The sequence below is a fragment of the Heteronotia binoei genome, chromosome 13 (genome assembly GCF_032191835.1).
Source record: "Heteronotia binoei isolate CCM8104 ecotype False Entrance Well chromosome 13, APGP_CSIRO_Hbin_v1, whole genome shotgun sequence".
Taxonomy (NCBI): Eukaryota; Metazoa; Chordata; class Lepidosauria; order Squamata; family Gekkonidae; genus Heteronotia; species Heteronotia binoei.
Window position 1 is genome coordinate 72,497,257 of NC_083235.1, and position 19,391 is coordinate 72,516,647.

The 19,391-nt window shown below is 45.7% G+C and overlaps 1 protein-coding gene across 8 annotated transcripts in view; it reads right to left on the reverse strand.

Moving 5' to 3' along the window:
• The window catches only part of TNRC6C (trinucleotide repeat containing adaptor 6C), a 297,145-nt gene that overhangs the window by 97,040 nt on the left and 180,714 nt on the right, over window positions 1-19,391 (reverse strand). For 7 of the 8 annotated variants that reach the window (XM_060252964.1, XM_060252971.1, XM_060252969.1 and 4 more), the window contains exon 5: window positions 767-3,349. In XM_060252964.1, coding sequence (XP_060108947.1) covers window positions 767-3,349 — 2,583 coding nt within the window. Of the gene's footprint in view, window positions 1-766; window positions 3,350-5,397; window positions 5,628-19,391 lie in introns of those variants that run through there. The other variant, XM_060252970.1, reaches the window with a different exon arrangement.

A 19,391-nucleotide genomic window follows, 5' to 3' on the forward strand; every position in this document is an offset into this window, starting at 1 on the left:
CAGCAGCTTCCCAGTGACCCAATCTGTCCAGGAGCTGGAGGGTGGAGTAGGTGAGTTGTCCCCAGTACAGTTAGGCTGATATATACATATACAAACACACACACACATACACAATCCTTTCAGAATACAGTAACCAGTAGTTCTGAACAATGGCCTCAGAGTATGGATCAAAAAATCCACACAATGCGGCTGTGTACAGACCAGAAGATGTTTCTGCAAACTTCAGATTTGCTTTAAAACATAAAACAAACAAGCAAACACACCAAAATATCTATATTAAATAGATATGTTCTAACTTTAAAGACATCTACGTTGTTTTACCCATTCTAAAACAAGGATTCTGAATCTCTGACCAATTACCAAAATAATTTTAGAATTTGTTCTTTCTTTGTATCTCCTATGGCTCCAGTGGAAGAAACTGGCATGAATATATGTATTTGTACTCCAAAAATATTCCACCAATTTATTTAGTACCAAATGGCCTGTATCATTTATCTTTTTTGCGAATCATTCTTTACGTTTGAAATGTTCATCTCACAACCCTAATCCAGGTTTCAATCTGCTCTGTGTGCTTTAATTGTGAAATGAAAATAAAGTGACATATTCTAATGTAAATGAATAATTCACACAATTATATCTTATTCTTATTAAATATGAACATATCTTATAAAATAAGGTGCACAAATACCATTTATATAATGATCAATAAAAATATCTGTTCAAGTATACAATACTTATTTTGAGAAAAAAAAAAGTGGTAACCTACCTGGACCAAGCAGCGGGGACCGGGTTGACTGGGCACTTGACTGGTGTGGTGGCTGAGGTTCAGCCATGTTTGCGTTGATAATTGTGGTGCTAGTGGTGGTAGCTGTGGTACTGCTCTGGATTACAGGATTGTTTCTATCCCACATATTTACAGTCTTGTTGTTATTGTAATTTGGGTCACCCCAAGCTGAGGTACCATCATCAATCTCCATTTTGCGCCGAATGGATGGTGGAGAGGGCTCTTCCCACCCAGTTGCTTCACTACTATCCTTCTGTTTGGTTGGCACTGGCCCACCAACCCATCCTGATCCAGTCTGTTTAACAGAAGCAGCTCCTCCCCAATTACTCAAGTTGTTGTCCTGGGATTTAGAAGCCCAGTTCTGTTGGGGAGCGGGTTTCAAAGATTCTCCCCAGTTTGTACCTGTATTAGCCTTGCTATTTGTGCCATTTCCCCATCCACTGGTCCCAGAACGTGTAGTATCATTCCAACCAGACCCTGATCTATTGTCAGTATCCCATCCAGACCCATTCTTTTTCCCATCTCCCAAGTGTCCAGGGACAGATGAAGAATCAACCCATTCTCCACCCCCTGAAGTCCAGCCTGGACTTGATTTTTGTCCATCTCCCCAATTTTGAGATTTGGGTTTCTGAGGTTCACTCCAAGTAGGCGACTTGTCCTCCTGATTTGTGGTCCCACTCCAAGTGTGGCCACTTTTGGCAGCAGCAGCATTAGTGACAGCAGTAGAACCTGCTGGCTCTCCCCATCCCCCAGGGCCATTTGGCGGTTTGTTATTGTTGTCGCCCCAACCTGTATTAGTTGGAACTGTTGCAGGTGGAGAGCTGACCCACCCAGATACTGAAGAGGTATTTGTACTGTTCATGATGGACCCATCATTCTTGCCCCCCAAATTTGAAGGCTGAGTAGCTGCACAACCCCAGGCCTCAGTTCCATTGTCATTCTTTCGTTCAGATCTTGGAGATTCTTCAAATTCCCAGGCGGTGTTTTGTTTTACAGGAGTCTGTCCCCATCCAGTGTTGGACAAAACTCTTGGGTCAAGATCACTCCTTGGCAACTGGACTTGCCCTTGGTCTATCATCCCTTTTTCTCTTCTTCGACCATCTCCAGCTCCCTCTCTTCCCGTACTGCTGTCATTTTGACTTCCATTGCTATCATTACTTCCTTCACTACTTGCATTGCCAGATGCTGCAGCTTTGGCCCAAGAGTTTATTTGTTCATTGCCCTGCTGCATGGCAGGATTCTGGCTGTTAACAGCAGAGCTATCCCACCCTGTTGATCCTTTCCCATTGATGTCATTATTGGAATGCTGGTTTGGGGGCTTGCTCCATTCACCATTAACACCATTACTGGTGCTGCGGGTTGGGTGAACCCAAGTACCAGAATGCATATTACCAACACCACTGTTGCCACTGCCTCTGCCCCATGCTAAGACTCCAGGTCCAGCAGGAGGACCTGAATCCCAAGCACTTGTTCCATTTCCTTCCTTTTGCACAGCACTGCTGGATCCATTTTGTTTAGCACTTAATGCTGAGTTCACAGTGTCTCCATTCCCCTGACTGAACCCAGAATTGCTGTTTCCTGTGGCAGGATTACCTGGGGATATCCCCCACACTGAATTGCCCATTCCTTCACCACTTCCCCCACTGACTTGAGAAACTGATGTCCCATTAGCACCAGGAAGGCTTTGCAGGTGGGGTGGGATGATGGCCCCCATGCCAACAGCCATGCCCCAGTTCGGCAGTCCATTTGTCTGCATTGTATTGATAGGGTTTGATGAAGAGTTCATGGGGTTAGCGTTATTTGGTCCATCAGTGTTAAGGTTCTGAGGTTGTACGCTGAAAGACACATTCTGAGAAGTGGACGTTTGTGGTTCTGTGCTCTCTTGCGGCAGCAAGTTTCCCCAAGCACCTAAGGTGCCCGCTGGGTTCCCATTCTGGTTGCTCATGTTCTGACCTATGGCACTGACTGGACTGCAAATACCAGAAGGGTTGCCTGTTCCCACAGTTCCTTCATGTCCAAGTACAGGCCAGGCAGCTGGATTGGCATTGGGATTAAGGTTAAGATTAATGCCAGCATTTGAGTTGGAAGCACCCCAGCAGTTTTGACTTCTACCATCTCCAATCATGTTGTCCATCTTTCCATCCCCACCACTGGCTGAGCAATGAGCTAAGCCAGAGTTGGAACCTGTGGCAACACCCCACACTCTGGCTGCATTTCCATTTGCTCCACCAACTCCAAGGGCACTCTGGTTAGAAGTGCTTTGGATGAGTGCTCCATTGGCGCCATTATTGCCATTAGGTTTCTTTGTATGTCCAGTGAAGTTGCCTTGGGCACTCCCTGTAGCCATGCTACTGTTCTCTGAGCCACAGTTGGAGGCAGAGTCAGTGTCTGTAGTACATTCTGAGGCAGACTCAGTCTCAGTTCCTGTAATGGAAGGCCACGCTTCCTTGTCAGTCCTGTCTATTATCACTTTATCCCAGCTGCAATTGGCTTCACTTCGGAAAGTGGGCTGCTGTCCCCAGTGAGTATTCTCATAATGGTCTCCCAATCCGCTGTGACCAAGGTCTGAAAAATTAAACATGATGTAAATTAGTCTGCTGTTGACCCAAATACATCAGTTGCACTCTTGGCTTGATTGTTATGCTTACATTTTTTAAAGCACATCCTCCTTTTACAGCCTCATTTATGGAAGAGGGGGGGGAATCTAGTCCATACTGTGCCCTTGGCTTATGTTACACAACTGCCACTACAAATAATGTATTTAAAATTAAAATTGTTTTCAGAGCTTAGAACTTAGGATAATATCCATATATTTCATATATCACAATATTACAGTCTCAAACAGTGACCCCCCCCCTCTCCCCTAGATTCAAGTATTTTTTCATGTATTAATTAAACCAATAGGATTGATTCTGGAAGTGACACAGTAGAATAGAATCAAACATTTCCCCATATGCAACAGAAATTGTAAACTAAATTCTAAATCAGCCTCCAAACACCAAATCATTTTCTGTTACAAGTATTTCTACTGAAAATGAAACTCTGAGAAGATGCTAGTACTTGCTGCATGCAAACTATCACTTCAGCACAGACGATGAAACCAATACTACACTGTGCTATGGCAAGAGGGCAAGTTGTCCTCCTGCATCAGATCTTATCCACTATTTCACCAGAAGAGACAGGATTAGGCTGTTTAATTAGATACAACAAGGTGAAACAGAAAGAACCACTGGGAAACAGTTTGAGGATTGAGGCTTGTGATCTACCAGAAGTATTCACGAAAGCTCAAACGTGTTATTGTTTTTTTAAAGAGAGAGAGAAGATAGTTTCTAACAGAGATGACCACTAACGTTTTGTTATATTAAAACCGATTAAATAAATAATTAAATATATTAAAACTGATTAAATAAAACTACATGTTCTGAAGCGGGCCATTACACACACCCAGCTTAGCCTACCTCACAGGGTCATTGTTAGGATACGGTGCAGGAGAAGAGAACAATGTAAAGCTACTTTGGGTCCCCAACAGGGAAACAGGAAGAGGATAAATGAAGTAAATAAATATATACAAACCAGTCCAATTGTATTTTTCCGTAACCTGAGCTCTGATGTAATAAAATGCCTGGATTCTAAACAGGAACGACAATAGGGTTCCCCTTCCCCAAATGAGAAGTTATTAATATCTTGATTGAATATTTCAACAAACCCGATATGTTATCACAATCAGTATTTTGATAGTTAAACATGCAGAAAATATAGCCTTATTGTGAATTAAAGCGAGGACATTTGCTTTAATCAATGATGAGCAGGACAGTGCTGAAAACATCCAAAGGGGATGGGTTAAGCCTGGCAGGATATGTTTAACAACATTAATAGACACTGCTTCATTTCATCACCACTTACATGCTGGGGTCATAACAAATGTGAAAACCTACACATTTGCAAGCGTCCTGGGAGTCAACTTTTCCCACACTATTTGTTCCTTTAATGTCACCAGCTGAGATCCTTATTTGTGAGTTCTAAATTCTGTTTAAATGCTCTACTGTAAGTTTGCTCCAACAAGAACGCTAACTACATAAATGCTTAAGGCTGTCAAACTATGCCACAAAGGCATATGCAAATGTGTAAGAGTTAAGAAAGGAGAACACTTAAATACAGCTGCTTTGTTTACAGACAAAGTCCAAAATTAGGTAACCCAAGTGGAAAAGCTTATTGCTCTTTTAATTTTCTTCACCACAGTATGAAACAAAGTAAGTTTCCTCTGATGTAGGGACGTTTAATGCATTCAGAAAAACAGCTGAGCAGTATTTAAAAAAAAAAAACATTCTTCATTATTAGATAGTGAGCACTCAAATACGAACACTCCAAAACCAAACAGCAGTAGATAATAAACTTCATTTTCCTGCTCTGCGCAACATATCTTTAGCAAGCAGCTCCTTCTCTGAGGACGCCATTTTATCAAACCTGAAAGGCAGCCAAAAGCTTAGGACGCTGTACTGCTGCTTGCTGATGTCTCTGAAACGTTATGTAATAAACTGATTTAACAGAAGCATATGCTATTTGCCCTCTTTTTCCGCTGGCTGCTCTAATGGGGCCAACAAGTAATGAAATACCTGAGGAAAGGTGTCGCCCAACCATCCTAGGAGACGCTACATTGTGTGCAGAGCTGTCTCCCCTCCTGCATCTAGATTCGCTTAGGCTCTCGGCTTCAATATGTCGGCTGTGTACAGAGTGAGCCTCATCCTGTAGAGCTGCCAAGAAAATCGCTCAGTGCAAGTGTGCGCCCAGAAAACCTGCAAGCTCGCTCGGGCCTTAGCTGTGCCGGCTTTGGAAATGCCCTTTCTGCACAGGGAGACTCCTCCACCCTCCTGCCCCACCTCCAGCAGCACACAGCCCCCTTAACTCTAAGTAAGGTATCAACACACAATGATTTCAAAGCTTTGATTATCTAATTGCAGCTGACACTAAACCGATCTTCCTTCCTCTTTAAATTCTTTCAACTGTCACAAAACATTTTCACTTTGAGATGTAGCCACAATTAGCATGGTAGCTGCTTTTCTTCGGGTTTTTGAAAGTCAGCCAAAAGAACAGCCACACAGTGCCGATTGGCTGCATGCAAATAAATTCCTGCCTCTTTCATGTCTGTCCTCCTCCTCTCATCTCTGAACAGAAGCACTGTACACTTGGCATACCAGTACTAAAGACAATAATGAGAACAAATCTTATATGGAATCTGGCAAGCAACCAGGTACTTGATTATTTCTGTAATGAGAAAGCTGAAAATATTTCAGAGCCTTTAAAAACACAGCCCCTGTTTACATGCAGAATTGTCACGCCTGCAGACTGCAGAGTTTTCACTTCCTGATAGAGAAGGGACTCTAATTGCAGGTTAAAATGCATTTTTAAGGTATTGTGAGCACACGTCATGATTATTAAATTGTGAATTATGGCGTCACAACCATATCCAGGCACTATGAAACTTTCGAATCCACTATCAACAGGGTTACTGGTCTTTATTACTAGGAATATATTTGTCATATTGCTTTGCTTCTGATTTATACCTGAAACTATTGTCATTCTAGAACACAGTTGCCATATTCTTTCTTCAAAGACCTTATCCTGCACTGTTAACAGTACAGGATGATAGAAAAGTCATACCGCTCTTCCCATTACGTCATAATCATAATGAGACAAACTAGACCGAAACAACATTATGTGGCTAAAAATAAAACAGAGGCCCACCTAGGGGAAAAAGGCAGCAGGCCTTTAAAGGGATACATTCCAATGGGGTTCTGGACGGTATTCTCCATCACTCCTTGGACCATCAGGTCAAATGCCAATTAGCAAGGCAGCAAAATCAGACCACACACAGAATAGAATGAAGTTTGAGCACAGCGGCAGCTTGAAGACCATCAGCATTTAATTCTAGGTATAAGCTTTTGTGTGTGCATGCACACTTCTTCAGATACACAGAATACTAGGAGTTTTGGCAAACCAAGACAATTTTAGGTATGCAGAACTATATCACTTTGTAAATTAAAAGAAAAGGGGGAAACGCTAAACAGCCACCTGGTGAAAAATCAGCATCATTTAGGAGACATGGAATGCTGATGCCATTTAAACATTAGCTAGGGAGTGGTGGATAGAAAAATAACAGCCTTTATCACAGACACTCAAGGTGAGTTAAGATAAAAACAATTCAATCGGACTGCAAAGATCTCTCACAAAATAGTGTAGTTGGGCTAGGACCAAAGAACTGAAAAACAATGTAAGCAAGTGAAAAAAAGACTAAGACAACAAAATGGTCAATATAGACTAAGAACAAGACTATGAAACTCTCTATTTTGACATATTATACTGAAGAAAAGTTACTAAGATAGAAGACACTGAATTGTAGTAAAGTGTCTGTGTGTTATGTACTAAACACTGCAAAATGCTATAATATTAATTGCTTAAAAAAGCAATCTCCTGAACCATTCCATTATACTACAGTTCTAATCCCGTTGTAAGAATGCCCTCCTGAACATTTCTGTTCTCCTGATTCTGAGAAATGTTAGAAGCACTAGGACTTCCTTGAAGTTTCAGGAAGGCCATTTCACAATGTGGGCGTCTCCACAGAGAATGCATGTGAACAGGCAGCTATCAATTTTACCTGTTTGCAGGGAAGAACCTTCAGAAGGTTTTGCTCAGATGAGCACAGCTGTCAAGGCAGAAAATAGCAGGAGAGGCAGTCCCGCAGGTATGTGAATCCGAAGCCATTAGAGGGTTTCTATGTGATGGCTAGACCTTTTGACTTGAACCCAGTAACAGATCAGTAACCAATTGAGCATATATAGAATGGGAGTTATACACACATTCCACCCAGCACTTGATAGTAGCTGAGTTGCTGTGTTCTATAGTAACTGGAGTTTCTCAATTGTCTTTAAGGGCAGACCCAACTAAAGTGCACTTTAATAATCTTGCCTCTATGTCATGGGTGTCAAACATAAGGCCTGGGGGCTGGAGCCAGCCCATCTGGGGCTCTTATCTGTCCTGTGAGCAACTGGTGTGAGGGAGTGAACAGGAGGCTGCTTGAGGGAGCGGGGGCTGGAGCCACTCCAACTGTGGCTTCATCATGGCAGAACAACCATGTCTGCAGCAGGCAAGCAGAATACCTTTGCTTCAGTGGCAGCCTCACAGGTAATTTGGGAGCTACTGCAACTGTATTCATGCCAGCTCAGGGCTCCAAGATGAGGTCACTCACCTCTCCACTCAGCCTGCATCCCCAGGAATGCTGTTCTGGATGGCCACAGGGATCAGTGTTTGCGGGAAGGGGGGGGGGGTTCAGACAATTCTCTCTTGGGGCCTGCTGGTGGCCAGTGCCACAACAGTATTTGTGATCTCCAATGTGGCAGCTGTGCTTTGGCCCATTGCGGGATGTTCTACAGCAGCTTCTTCCACACATTGGGAGCAAAGTTTCCCTCCACCATGGATCATCCAGTGGCCTTCAGCCATAGGTGGCTGCCTCCTCATGAGAAGTGGTGCCAGTGATCTCTGGTTATACTGGTTGCTGGGTGGTCTGGGGCCTCTGTGACACACACAGCCCTCGGTCTGGGGTGGTGCAGCTTGTTGACTATCTCTGGCTTGGACTCCCAACATCACTGCTTGGTGGCTTTGGTTGGAAGTGGGAAGTGCATGGGTGTTTCCAGTTTATCGGGCTTTGCTTGGCCTGGGTTCCACCATGCATGTGGCCTCTAACCAGGTCATCACCCCTGGCTTCTGTAGCCAAAGGTTTAGTTCAACTTGTCTTCCCAGTCTCCTTCCATAGTGGCTCAGGGACAGCAGGAAGCTTGCAATACCCCTTCATGTTTTTACGCTGGGGCTTGAGCTCACAGTAATTGTGGTGACAGCAGGCTGGGGAAGGGTTTGTCCCCCTCCAGGAAGTGCAAGAGCATCTGCCCAGCTATCCAGTCCACCCATGTGGGTTTTCTTCTGCACATACCATGGAGCCTTGCAGTGAGGACACACCAACTTAGAACTTAAAAACTGCTGTTCTTTATAAAGTTTATATCTCCAATACCTACTATTACATTTTATGGCACACATGGCTGGCATGACAAAGTCACATTTATGTAAGGTCTGGCCCGTATAACAAATGAGTTTGACGCCTCTGCTCTAGGTAATCATAGCATGGATCCACACAGCCAGGTCAGCTGAATCATGGCAGAGGGGGCATCTTCCAAACGAAGTGAAATTGGTAGAATGCCCTTTTTAAAGTTGCATTAGCTTGTTCTCCAGCAATAAAGCTGGATTTAGTATCATTCAATAGCTCTTCAGTGGGTCAGTAAGGGTCATCTGGACCCTGCCTCATCAAAAGAAGGAAGCACCGTATCCTTCAGGACCTCAGCCTTCCCAACCAATATTACCTTTGCTTGTAAAAATGAGTTGAAGCTCATTTACTTATAGCCATTTAACCACAGCAGTTAGGCATTGATTCAGGATCTCTATAGCAGAGGTCCCCAACCCCCGGGGCTGTGGACCGGTACCGGTCCATGGTCTGTTAGCAACTGGGCCATGGAGTGAGGCAGAGAAGCCACACCACTCCTTTTGCCCGCCTGGGACCCAGGCAGATAAAAGAGGCAGCGTGGCCTTGCTTCAAAGCACCACCTCTTTCATCCACCCAGGTCCTGGGTGGGCAGAAGGAGCAGCGTGTCAGTGACCTTCGCCTGCCCCTCATTTAAAGACCCCCATGGGGGGCAGGGATGGGGGCAGAGGCAGGGGGACAGCCTGGGGTGGCAAAAAAAACAGTACCCCCCACACCCTGGTCTGTGAAAAAATTGTCTTCCACGAAACCAGTCCCTGGTGCTAAAAAAGTTGGGAGCCACTGCTCTATAGAATTACCAGAGGGTTTGGATAAGGAAATATAGAGGTAGGTGCTATCAGTATATTGATAAACCTATTCTAGAACCACAAAATTATTTTTCTTAAAGGCTTCATATGAAGACTGAATATTGTGGGGAATAAGCCTGAGTCTTATGGAATTCCAGAAGGCAGATCCACAACAGCAACCCTGAGAGGACTGATATTATTTCTACTTTCAAACATCTCAACAGGATGGCATGATCCACTGTCAAAAGTTGCTGATATATCTAGTAAGATGAGCAGAGAGATGCAACCCTTATCACATTTAGATGGAGGTCATCAACTAAAGCCACTAGTGTCATCTCTGTCCTGTAGCCCAGCCTGAAAGGGGTCTAGGGCAGAAGAGTTATCTGACAAGCCCTGGAGTTGCTCTGAAACCACATATCTATCATCTGCACTTTCCATGAGACAGAGAATGCAGAGTCAGTTGGGGTGGAGGGGTTAGACCTTTAAAAATATACAGAATTCTGGGGAAAAGACTGATTGTGGACCCATACACATGCATACTCTGTTGTTGTTTCCACCTTTTGGAATGGACAACCCCAGGAGGTCAGGAATGTCATCTCCTATAATGTACTAAAAGCCATTTCGTCTTGGCAAAACCGAGCAATCTGATTGGTTGGGGCTGTAGTGTATCAACCTTTGCCCATCAAACTATCAAACAAACAACCAATATCATTGGTTGAGTCCGCTCCTCTCTCCCACCTAAGGGGCTATTGCTAGCCAGCAAACTAGATTCTGTCAGTAAAAGGCAACCAGACTTCGTTCTGGCAGTTACTGGCTCTCTTTACTTTCCCATTGGCTGAGCCGCCTGTTGCACTGATTCACAGAGGAGAGAAAGAAATCCATCCCTTGATTGGCTGAGGGACAGAGGAGGAGGGAAACAGCTAGAGAAAGGCTTCCCTGGAAAGGGGAAAAAATGACATCCTGTGGCAATAGACCACGGGGGGGGGGGGCAAAGTGAGAAAGAGAGAGAGATTGAAATCCTGTGCTTAAGACCAATAATGTTATCAGAGACAGACTATAGGTCTGAAAGGCCTCAGAGGCAGAACTCATTGGGGCCAGTCCTGACTACAGCTGCCAGTTCCAGGTTCATGGGAAATCCCTGGAGATTCTGTGGTGGAGCTTGAGGAGGGCGTACAAGTTACGGTAAGTTCACTTTCTCAACTGAAAGCTGATCTCTTTGGGGAGCTCATTCCACCAGTAGAGTCTAGATGGATGTCTTTTGGGCCAGTCGATGTTGATCAGCTGATCTTAGGGTTCTATAGGGTATATATGGAGAGAGGAGGTTGGGATTCCACAACCTGCTTCCCATTCCATGAGTTTCTTACTCAGGAAAGCAACTGGGCCCTCCTGGGATAAAACGGTTCACACTCCATCATCAGAGGAGTCTGTAGTAAGGATGACAAAGGGTCTAGTAAAGTCTGGAGTCCTCAGGTCAGGCGATGAGGGAGTTTTTTAACTCATCAAAAGCCTGCTCACACTACTCTCCACCCATGTTCCCTCTAAGCTGCAGAGTCTTGTGAACAAAAATTCTACTTTATGAACTACTGGCATTAAAGTTATGAGCTACTGGCATTAAAGCTGTGAGTTACTGCATAAATTATTATGCTCTGGGGTCATCCTTCCTGAGCTAAGACAAAAATGTGTGAGCTGGAGGCTAAAAATCTGTGAGCTAGCTCACGCTAACTCAGCTTAGTGGAAACACTACTTTCCACGGCAACTTTTTTTGGGGGGGTTTCCGAATTATACTAATTATAGGCAGCGCTAACTGACTGTAGTTACACATAAACTTCCAGTACTACCCAGCGAGTCTTAGGAAGGATTAGACTTGTCTTTTTGTTCTGGATATGGGCCAGACCCAAATAACCTTGATTTTGGCCAGTCCTAGGAAGACAGTCTATAAGTTTATTCAATTTGTAGCCCACTCTTCCTGAAACTGGCTCAGAGTGGGTGGCAACATCTTATAAAAATACAATTAAAAGGTTTCTAAACATAATATTTAGTTACTCAAAACCTATAAAAACAGTAAAATCAATATAACAATTTCTGTAAAAAAACCCAACATGGTGCAAAAATTCATATAGAGGGTGGTAAGCAGAAGAAAGGGAGGAAGTAGAGGGAGAAGAAAAGGTGAGGGAGGCCAGACTAGCTATAGTCTATTAGCTAGGGGCTTGGTACTGCTCTCAGTCATAGGCCCAGCAGAACAACTCTATTTTACAGGCCCTATGGAAGTGTACCAGATCCTGCAGGGCTGTGATCTCTCCTGGAAGAGTGTTCTACCAGGCCTTATCAAGGACAGCAAGATGCTATTTGGGCTGGGGACCACCAGCAGATTTTGACCACCCAAGTGTAATTCTATGGGGGACATATCTAGATAGGAGGTCTTGAAGGTATGCTGGTCCCTGACCATTAAGGGCTTTAAAGGTCAGCACAAGGACCTTGAACTTGATCTGGTACTCAATCTGGAGCCAGGGCAGCTGATAAAGCAACCATTGATATGCGCTTCAAAGGGTATTCCTGTCAACACTCTTGCAGCTGCATTCTGGACCAGTTGTATTTTTCGGATCAACCTCAAAGCCACGAGAACAAAAGAGATAAAGCCACAAGAACATCTCATAGGATGTTTCTGAAAGCCTATGAGATGGCAGTAAAGGCAGCTAAGAAGAATTTCTATGCAGCCTCCATTGCAAGTTCTTGTCCGCCCCAATTATTTAGAACAATTTGATCTTTAACAATCTTGTCTCAAGGCAAGCAAAATGAAGGGGTATGCACTATTGGCTGTGAGGCATTTGTGAGCTATTCTGCAGACAAAGTCTTTTTTGTGGTTGCTGGGGAACTGCTGTCTGTTTGGTTTGAATGGGCTGAAGGTGAAGGTGATTGTTGCTGATTGATTAGGAGTGGCTGTGTTCCCCACCCTCTTTGCATTATTAAGCTGAACCTTGCCAGAGGCGCGAGAGCTAACGGGCTCTTGGCCTGCGGCTCTTCGCCTGGGGGCTGTGTAAGGACCAGGAATCCGGATCCCTATTTTCCTTGTGTTCCCAATAAGGTAAGTTGACTCTCCAGAAGGGAAGCCACATAAACTAACAGGATTTAAAAGGGGACTATATATATTTTTAAAAAGCTATCATGAAGGTACAATGCCAGCAGGGGGTGGGGGCTCTCCAGTTTTTTGCACTGAGTGTCACATGTATGACTAACTGCCCACAGGACAGAAGTCTTGGGTGTGTGCTCGATGCAAGGAGCTCCTGGTCCTCAGGGAACGAGTTCGTACCTTGAGGCCGAGGTGACTGACTTGGAGAAATAAAGACAGTCAGTTAGGCCCTCGGGGAAGACTCTCGGGGACGGATTAGATGAACCCCGCTCCGAACGTGGCAGCCCCGTTGCTCCCAGGAAGCATGAGGGTCAAGGGGGAACACGGCACCATGCTGAGGATAAGGGGAATGCGCCCTCAGGACCTCTTCTTCAGTTGGTGAGTGGGAATCCTTTCGCGCCAAGGAACCATCCCTGGGAAGGGAGGGGGGGGCCTTGGTAGTTGGTGATTCGAGCCTTAGGCAAGTAGACAGCTGGGTGGCAAAACCGCGTACTGACCGTATGGTGACTTGCCTGCCTGGTGCGAAGTCACTATGCGTGTAGTAGATAGACTGATAGACAGTGCTGGGGAGGAGCCTGAGGTCGTGGTGCATGTTGGCACCAACGATGTGGGGAAATGCAGTCGTGAGGTCCTGGAGGAAAAATTTAGGCTGCTAGGCAGGAGACTTAAGGCCAGGACCTCCAAGATAGCCTTCTCAGAAGTGCTACCTGTTCCACGTGCAGGGCTGGAGAGACAGGCACAAATTAGAAGTCTCAAAGTGTGGATGAGATGATGGTGTAGGGAGGAAGGGTTTAAGTTTGTTAGGCACTGGGATGCTTTACAAAAGTGGGAGCTGTACAAAAGAGACGGTCTCCACTTGTCCCCAGATGGAACCAGGCTGCTGGCGCTTAAAATCAAAAAGGTGGCAGAGCAGTTTTTAAACTAAATCTTGGGGGAAAGCTGACAGGAGATGAAATGTCTCTGGTTCGGGAGGACTCATCTCAAAGAGATGAAGGGTTAGCTGTTACTTTTCTACCGGGTAATGGATTAGAGTTGTCCACTGTGATGGCGGCAAACAGTATGGAGTGTCTGCTAAAGTCTCAAGGCGGCAGGAGGAAGGTTGCGGGCCTAACTTGCCTAGGAAATTATAGATGTTTGTTTATAAATGCTAGAGGTGTTTGAAGTAAAATTGGTGAGTTGGAATGTTTAGTGTTGGGGGAAAACATAGACATTGTGGGAATTTCAGAAACTTGGTGGAATGAGTAGAATCAGTGGGATACGGTGATTCCTGGATATAAGTCATATCGGAAGGATATGGAGGGAAGGGCTGGAGGTGGGGTGGTTCTGTATATCAGAGAGGGTATACAGTCCAGTAAGACCAAGGTCAAAGAATTAGATTCCCTTCTAGAAATGCTTTGGGTCGAAATAGAGGGCCCAAAAGGAAATTTAACTATGGGAGTTTGTTATCGCCCACCAAATCAAAAGATTGAGGACGATTATAATATGATGGAAGGATTAAAGATAGCGGCTAAATGTAAAATGTGTCGTAATAGGTGATTTTAACTACTCACAGATTGATTGGTTGGATCAATATGTGTTCAGGTCGAGAGAAAGAGATTGAGTTTCTAGATGCTCTCAATGACTGTGCTATGGAGCAGATGGTAACAGAACCTACCAGGGGTGGGGCGATCCTGGATTTGGTCCTAAGTAATGCCCAAGACTTGGTGAGAGATGTAAAAGTGATCGCACCCCTTGGGAGCAGTGACCATAACGTTACTGATTTCACCATTTGCATAAATAGAGAGTTGCCCCAAAAGACCAGCACAACCACGTTTAACTTTAAAAGGGGTAAATTCTCTGAGATGAGGAGGCATGTGAAGAGGAAACTGAAAGGAAAGATAAATACAGTCAAAATCCTTGGGGAAGATTGGAGGCTATTTAAAACTACAGTCCTAGAAGCTCAGATAAAATATATACCACAAGTTAGGAAAGGCACAAACAGTTATAAGAAAAGGCCTGCACGGTTAACAAACAAAGTAATGGAAGCTGTAAAAGCTAAGAACAACTCCTTTAAGCGGTGGAAAGCTAGTCCAAGTGAGATTAATAAAAGGGAACACAGGCTGTGGCAAATAAAATGCAAGACTGTGATCAGGCAGGCAAAAACAGACTATGAGGAGCATATTGCAAAAAACATAAAGACCAACAATAAAAATTTCTTCAAATATATTAGAAGCAGGAAAACAGCCAGGGAGACAGTGGGGCCCTTGGATGATCAAGGGGTCAACGGATTACTGAAGGAGGATAGGGAAATGACTTTGAAGCTGAATGCATTTTTTGCCTCCGTCTTCACTGTGGAAGACGAGAAGTGTTTGCCTGCTCCAGAACCACTTATTTTGGAAGGGGTGTTGAAAGACCTGAGTCCGACTGAGGTGACAAGAGAAGAAATCCTACAACTGATAGACAAATTAAAAACTAATAAGTCACCAAGTCCAGATAGCATACATCCAAGAGTTCTGAAAGAACTCAAAGTTAAACTTCTGAATCTTCTGACAAAAATATGTAATCTTTCATTGAAATTTGCCTCCATTCCTGAGGACTGGAAGGTAGCAAATGTCACCCCCATCTTTAAAAAGGGTTCCAGAGAAGATCCGGGAAATTACAGGCCAGTCAGTCTGACTTCAATACCGGGAAAGTTGGTAGAAACCATTATCAAGGACAGGATGAGTAGGCACATTGATGAACACAAGTTATGGAGGAAGACTCAGCATGGGTTCTGTAAGTGAAGATCTTGCCTCACTGAAAATGTCAAGACAGTGTGCGGTTGCAATAAAAAAGGCCAACGCCATGCTGGGAATTATTAGGAAGGGAATTGAAAACAAATCAGCCAGTATCATAATGCCCCTGTATAAATCGATGGTGCGGTCTCATTTGGAATACTGTGTACAATTCTGGTCACCGCACCTCAAAAAGGATATTATAGCATTGGAAAAAGTCCAGAAAAGGGCAAGTAGAATGATTAAAGGGTTGGTACACTTTCCCTATGAAGAAAGGTTAAACCCCTGGGGCTCTTTAGCTTGGAGAAACATCGACTGCGGGATGACATGATAGAGGTTTTCAAGATTATGCATGGGATGGAGAAAGTAGAGAAAGAGGTACTCTTCTCCCTTTCTCACAATACAAGAACTTGTGGGCATTCAATGAAATTGCTGAGCAGTCGGGTTAAAACGGATAAAAGCAAGTACTTCTTCACTCAAAGGGTGATTAACATGTGGAATTCATTGCCACAGGAGGTGGTGGCGGCTACAAGCATAGCCAGCTTCAAGAGGGGGTTAGATAAAAATATGGAGCAGTGGTCCATCAGTGGCTATTAGCCACAGTGTGTATATATATATATATATATATATATGTGCATTTGTGTGTATAACATTTTTTTGGCCACTTTGTGACACAGAGTGTTGGACTGGATGGGCCATTGGCCTGATCCAACATGGCTTCTCTTATGTTCTTATGTTATGTTAAGTCTTGGTGCGCCGCCAGGACCTCCTAGCCACAGTTGATACAGCAAGGGAACTGGAAGTCCCTTGCCCTAGTCCAGTTTTGACCAATTCAACCTGCTCTCCTAGGAGGAAGTTGACAGGATTCTGGTAGCTGTGAGGTCTACCATTTGCCTCCTGAAACCTTGCCCATCTTAGCTGGTCAATGCCTGTGGGGACACTGTTTGGGCTCCCCTGGGAGATATTATTATCCCTGTCTTCAGGGATTTTCCCAGTAAGGCTAAAGGAGGCAGTGGTACATCAGCTCTTTAAAAAGCCTTCATTGGTCCTTGCCAACTACTGCATGGTTTAAAATTTGCTGTTTGTGGGTAAGGTGGTTGAGAGAGCAGTGGCTGAGCAGCATCAGGTTTTCTGGGATGATGCTTCCATCCTGGATCCCATCCAGTCCAGCTTCTGCCCTGGCCACTGGATGAAGACCGCTCTGTTCACTCTCATGGATGACCTCGACAGACATCTGGATCTAGATTGGTCGGTGCTGCTGCTGCTCATGGCAGCATTCAACATGGTTGATTATGATCTCGACCCACCACCTCACCAGCGTAGGGATACAGGAGACTGCTTTACAATGGCTTTCCTCCTTTCCCTGTGGTCAGGGACAGAGGGTGATGCTTGGGGAGACAGTGTCTCTGCAATACCCACTGGAATGTGGACTGGTGCAGGAGGCGATTCTCTCTCCAATGTTACTGAACATCTATATGCGCCCCCTCACCCAGTTGGTCCAGGGATTTGGGCTGCGCTGTCACCAGTACGTTGATAACACCCAGCTCTACCTGCTGGTAGCTGGCTGTCTGGACTCCGTCCAAGATAATTTGGACACATCATTAGGGGCCGTGGCGGATGGCTACAGAAGAGCCAGTTGAGATTAAATCCAACAAAGATGGAGGTCCTGTACCTGAGTCATGGAGGATTGGGATTGGGAATCCAGCTCCCAATGCTTGACAGGGCACCTCTGATGCCAGTGCCGAAGGTGAGGAGCCGTGGGGTGATCCTGGATGCCTCACTTTCAATAGAAGCCCAGGTCGTTGCTGTTGCCAGGTTTGCCTTTTATTATCTGCAGCAGGTCAGGCGAGGACCTGCCTACCTTAGGGACCGCCTCTCTCCATATGTTCCCCAGAGAGCACTACGATCAAGTTCAAAAAATCTTCTCGAAATCCCTGGGCCAAAAGAAACCAAACTAAAAACTACCAGAGAGCAGGCGTTCTCCACGAAGGCCCCCCAATGGTGGAATCAACTGCCGGAAGAGGTGCGGGCCCTGCGGGATTTTAACCAATTCCGTAGGGCCTGCAAAACTGCCCTCTTCCAGCTAGCTTTTTAAGACGGAACCCCTGATAAAGACAGGTTGCTTACCTGTAACTGTAGATCTTCGAGTGGTCATCTGTGCATTCACACTCATGGGATAGTGCGCCTGCGCCGATCCCCGAATCGGTATCTGAAAAAGCCCGGGATTTTTCCGCGCTCGGCGCCAATGAGCATGCGCAAGCGACCCACTGCGCATGCCCACCAGCGCCCGCGCGGCAATCCCGCCAGTTCCTCCCTGACCGCTGAAAGCCCCTTTACTGAAGAGAGACCGTCAGCAGCGGGGAAGGAGGGCGGGTAGTGTGAATGCACAGATGACCACTCGAAGATCTACAGTTACAGGTAAGCAACCTGTCTATCTTCTTCGTGGTCTCTGTGCCTCACACTCATGGGAGATTAGCAAGCAAAGCATACCTGGAGGCGGGAAGACGGTCAGCCTGAAGAAACAGCTTGCAACACCGCAGCTCCCAACCGAGTCCTCTGCTGAGCATGCACGTCCAGCGCGTAGTGCTTCATGAAGGCATGCGGAGAAGACCAGGTAGCCGCCTTGCAGACATCGGAAAGGGACACACCCTTCAGGAATGCCACCGACGTGGCCATCGCCCTTGTGGAGTGTCCACGAACAGGTCCAGGTAGAGGCTTCTTAGCCAACAAATAACAAAGTCTGATCGTCTCAGTGAGCCATTTGGACAGTCTCTGAGAAGAAATTTTGGACCCTAACTTTGGGGCAGAGTAGGAAACAAAAAGTTGATTGTCCTTACGAAAACCCCCTGAACGGTTTAGATAAAACAGGAGGGCACGCTTAACATCTAACGCGTGCAGTCTGCGTTCCTCATCCGAGGAAGGGCTAGGGTAAAAGGTGGGCAACCAAACCTCTAAGTTAAGGTGAAACTGGGAAACCACTTTCGGGAGAAAAGTAATGTCTGGGGCCAGAGAGACCCCAGCCTCTCTAAAGGCAAGGTATGGGTAGTCACACCGCATCGCTGTGAGCTCCCCTGCACGACGTGCCGAAGTGATGGCAACTAAAAATGCAGTCTTCCAAGACAAAAGTTGCAGGGAACATGTCGCCATAGGCTCAAAGGGGCGACGAGTCAACTTGTCCAGGACCAAAGTCAAGTCCCACAGCTGTGGAGGGGATCTAGACGGGGGATGAAGGCGGAACAATCCCTTCATAAATCTCTTGGACTGCGGGTGAGCAAAGACAGAGTAACCCTCAACTGAATCATGAAAAGCAGAAATAGCTGCTAAATAGACCTTAATGGATGAGAATACCAGCCCCTCATCCACCAAGGACAAAAGAAAGTCAAAAACTGTGGGCAGCCCAACAGTGTCAGGTGACATTGGAGAGTCAACCACAAAGTCACTGAACTTTTTCCACTTCCTCTCGTAAGAGGCACGGGTGGAAGGTTTCCTGCTACTCTGGAGCACTTGCTGAACCCTGGTGGAGAAGTCTAGTGGTCGATGAACCACGCTGTCAGCTTCAGGTGCGGCACGTTGTGATGGAGCACGTGCCCTCCCTGGGCCGACAACAGGTCCGGTTCTGCCGGGAACTGGTAAAAGGTCCCCCTCGACTGCTGGAGCAGAATCGAGAACCAGCCCTGACGGGGCCACCACGGGGTCACCAGAATGCAACGTGGCTTCTCCTGCACTAACTTGTGGACCACCCTCGTTAGCAAAGGTAAGGGCGGGAACATGTACAGGAACCAGCCCTCCCACCGAAGTAGAAGTCCGTCTCCCAAGGAAGCCGGATCCGCACCTCCCCTGGCACAGAACAATGGGCACT